A 1,694-nucleotide genomic window follows, 5' to 3' on the forward strand; every position below is an offset into this window, starting at 1 on the left:
TTAGATGAAGTCCTTACTACTCGGGGGATCAAGGGTTGTGGCGAGAAAGCAGGAAGGGGGTACTGAAGTTTCATGTTCAGCCATGAACTCATTGAATGGCGGTGCAGGCTAGAAGGGCTGAATGGCCTGCTCCTGCACCTATTTTCTATGTTTCTATGTTTCTATGTTGCATGTTAACTCCTGAGCCGATGTCCACCCGACTGTTTTTGTGCGAAATGACAGGCCTTACTGTCTGGGCTCAGTCACCGACAATGTGTGACCAATAATTGACTGTCTCTTTTCCCTTCTGTTTATTACAGTGAATTTAGTGGCGATTGTGGTCCTGTCCCGGGGAAAGTGCTGTCTGTCCACCTGCACCACTCGCTACCTGGTTGCCATGGCAGCGGCGGATCTACTGGTGGTCATCACTGCGATCATACTGTACCGGATCAGTTGGTATTATTTCCCGTGGTCTTTCCTGGGTATCACCCCTGTGTGTCGCGTTATACGTCTCCTGTCCTGTGTAGCCACTGACTGTTCTGTCTGGTTCACCGTCACTTTCACCTTTGATCGATTTGTGGCCATTTGTTGGCAGAAGCTGAAAACCAAATATTGCACCGGGAGAACTGCGGCTGTGGTCCTGGCAACAAGCTGCATTCTGCTCTCTTCAAAAAACGTTCCCTTCTACTTTACAATTGTACCTGGATATATAATCAACAATGTTCAGTGGTTCTGTTATTCAATGCCAGCCTATTATACTGATCCCGGATGGCTGGGATTTGACTGGTTTGATACGGTATTAACACCACTGCTCCCATTCGCTGTAATTTTGTTGCTCAACGCTCTGACAATCAGACACATTACAGTGGCCAGTCGAGTCCGGAAGGGACTGAGGGGTGAGAGCAAGGGGGGGAATGGCAGTGACCCAGAGATGGAGAGCAGGAGGAAGTCTGTCATTTTACTCTTCACCATATCCGGCAGCTTCATACTGCTGTGGCTGATATTTGTTATAGAATTCTTATATTATAGCATTGCAGGAATACATCCCGCTGATTACAATGTTTCTTTATATACCTTTCGACAAGTCGGATATATACTGCGGAATTTAAGTTGCTGCACAAACACATTTATTTACGGGGTGACCCAGTCCAAGTTCAGAGAGCAGTTGAAGAGCGCGGTGAAATATCCGTTTACCTCAATTATACATTTAATTAATAAACAGAACAACTGAGCACAGGCCAGAGGCGGGTCCCAGTGTTTCCAGTCCAGGAATATAATATTTAGCCCCAGACTTCCATCCCCTGAATTGCACCAGGAATGGCTGGTGATCTGATAATGCACCCAGCGATCTGTTTAGGACACGGCACTGTTTCTGATTGACATGTCCCACCTTGTCTTTCTGGTCAGCACCACGAGCTTGTTGCATTCTGTCAGAGTTCTTCTGTAAAGGGTCACTGCAGCTATTTAGTGAAGGAATTCATTGCAGCTTCCAGAGTGAGAGGCTCGTCAATAGGTAGGTCGGCAGAGTGGAGGTGTAGTTCAGAGGATACATTACATAGAATAGACAGCACAGAAACATATAGTTCGGCCCGACTAGTCTGTGTTGGTGTTTATGCTCCAGACCAGTCTCCTCCCATTGCAAAAACGTCGTCTCAGCCTCTCAGCATATCTTTTATTTTATGTTCTCTCATTTACTCGTCGAGTTTCCCTTTGAC

The 1,694-nt window shown here is 46.5% G+C and overlaps 1 protein-coding gene across 1 annotated transcript; it reads left to right on the forward strand.

Annotated features, from left to right (window-relative positions):
- Positions 1–307: 307 nt before the first annotated feature.
- LOC139248750 (probable G-protein coupled receptor 139) lies at positions 308–1,210 on the forward strand (the record flags this gene model as incomplete). Its single annotated transcript, XM_070872172.1, has 1 exon — positions 308–1,210. A coding segment is annotated over one exon (903 nt), but the record flags the coding sequence as incomplete, so codon positions are not given.
- Positions 1,211–1,694: the final 484 nt, after the last annotated feature.

The sequence above is a fragment of the Pristiophorus japonicus genome, unplaced genomic scaffold, assembly GCF_044704955.1.
Source record: "Pristiophorus japonicus isolate sPriJap1 unplaced genomic scaffold, sPriJap1.hap1 HAP1_SCAFFOLD_290, whole genome shotgun sequence".
NCBI classification, from domain to species: domain Eukaryota; kingdom Metazoa; phylum Chordata; class Chondrichthyes; family Pristiophoridae; genus Pristiophorus; species Pristiophorus japonicus.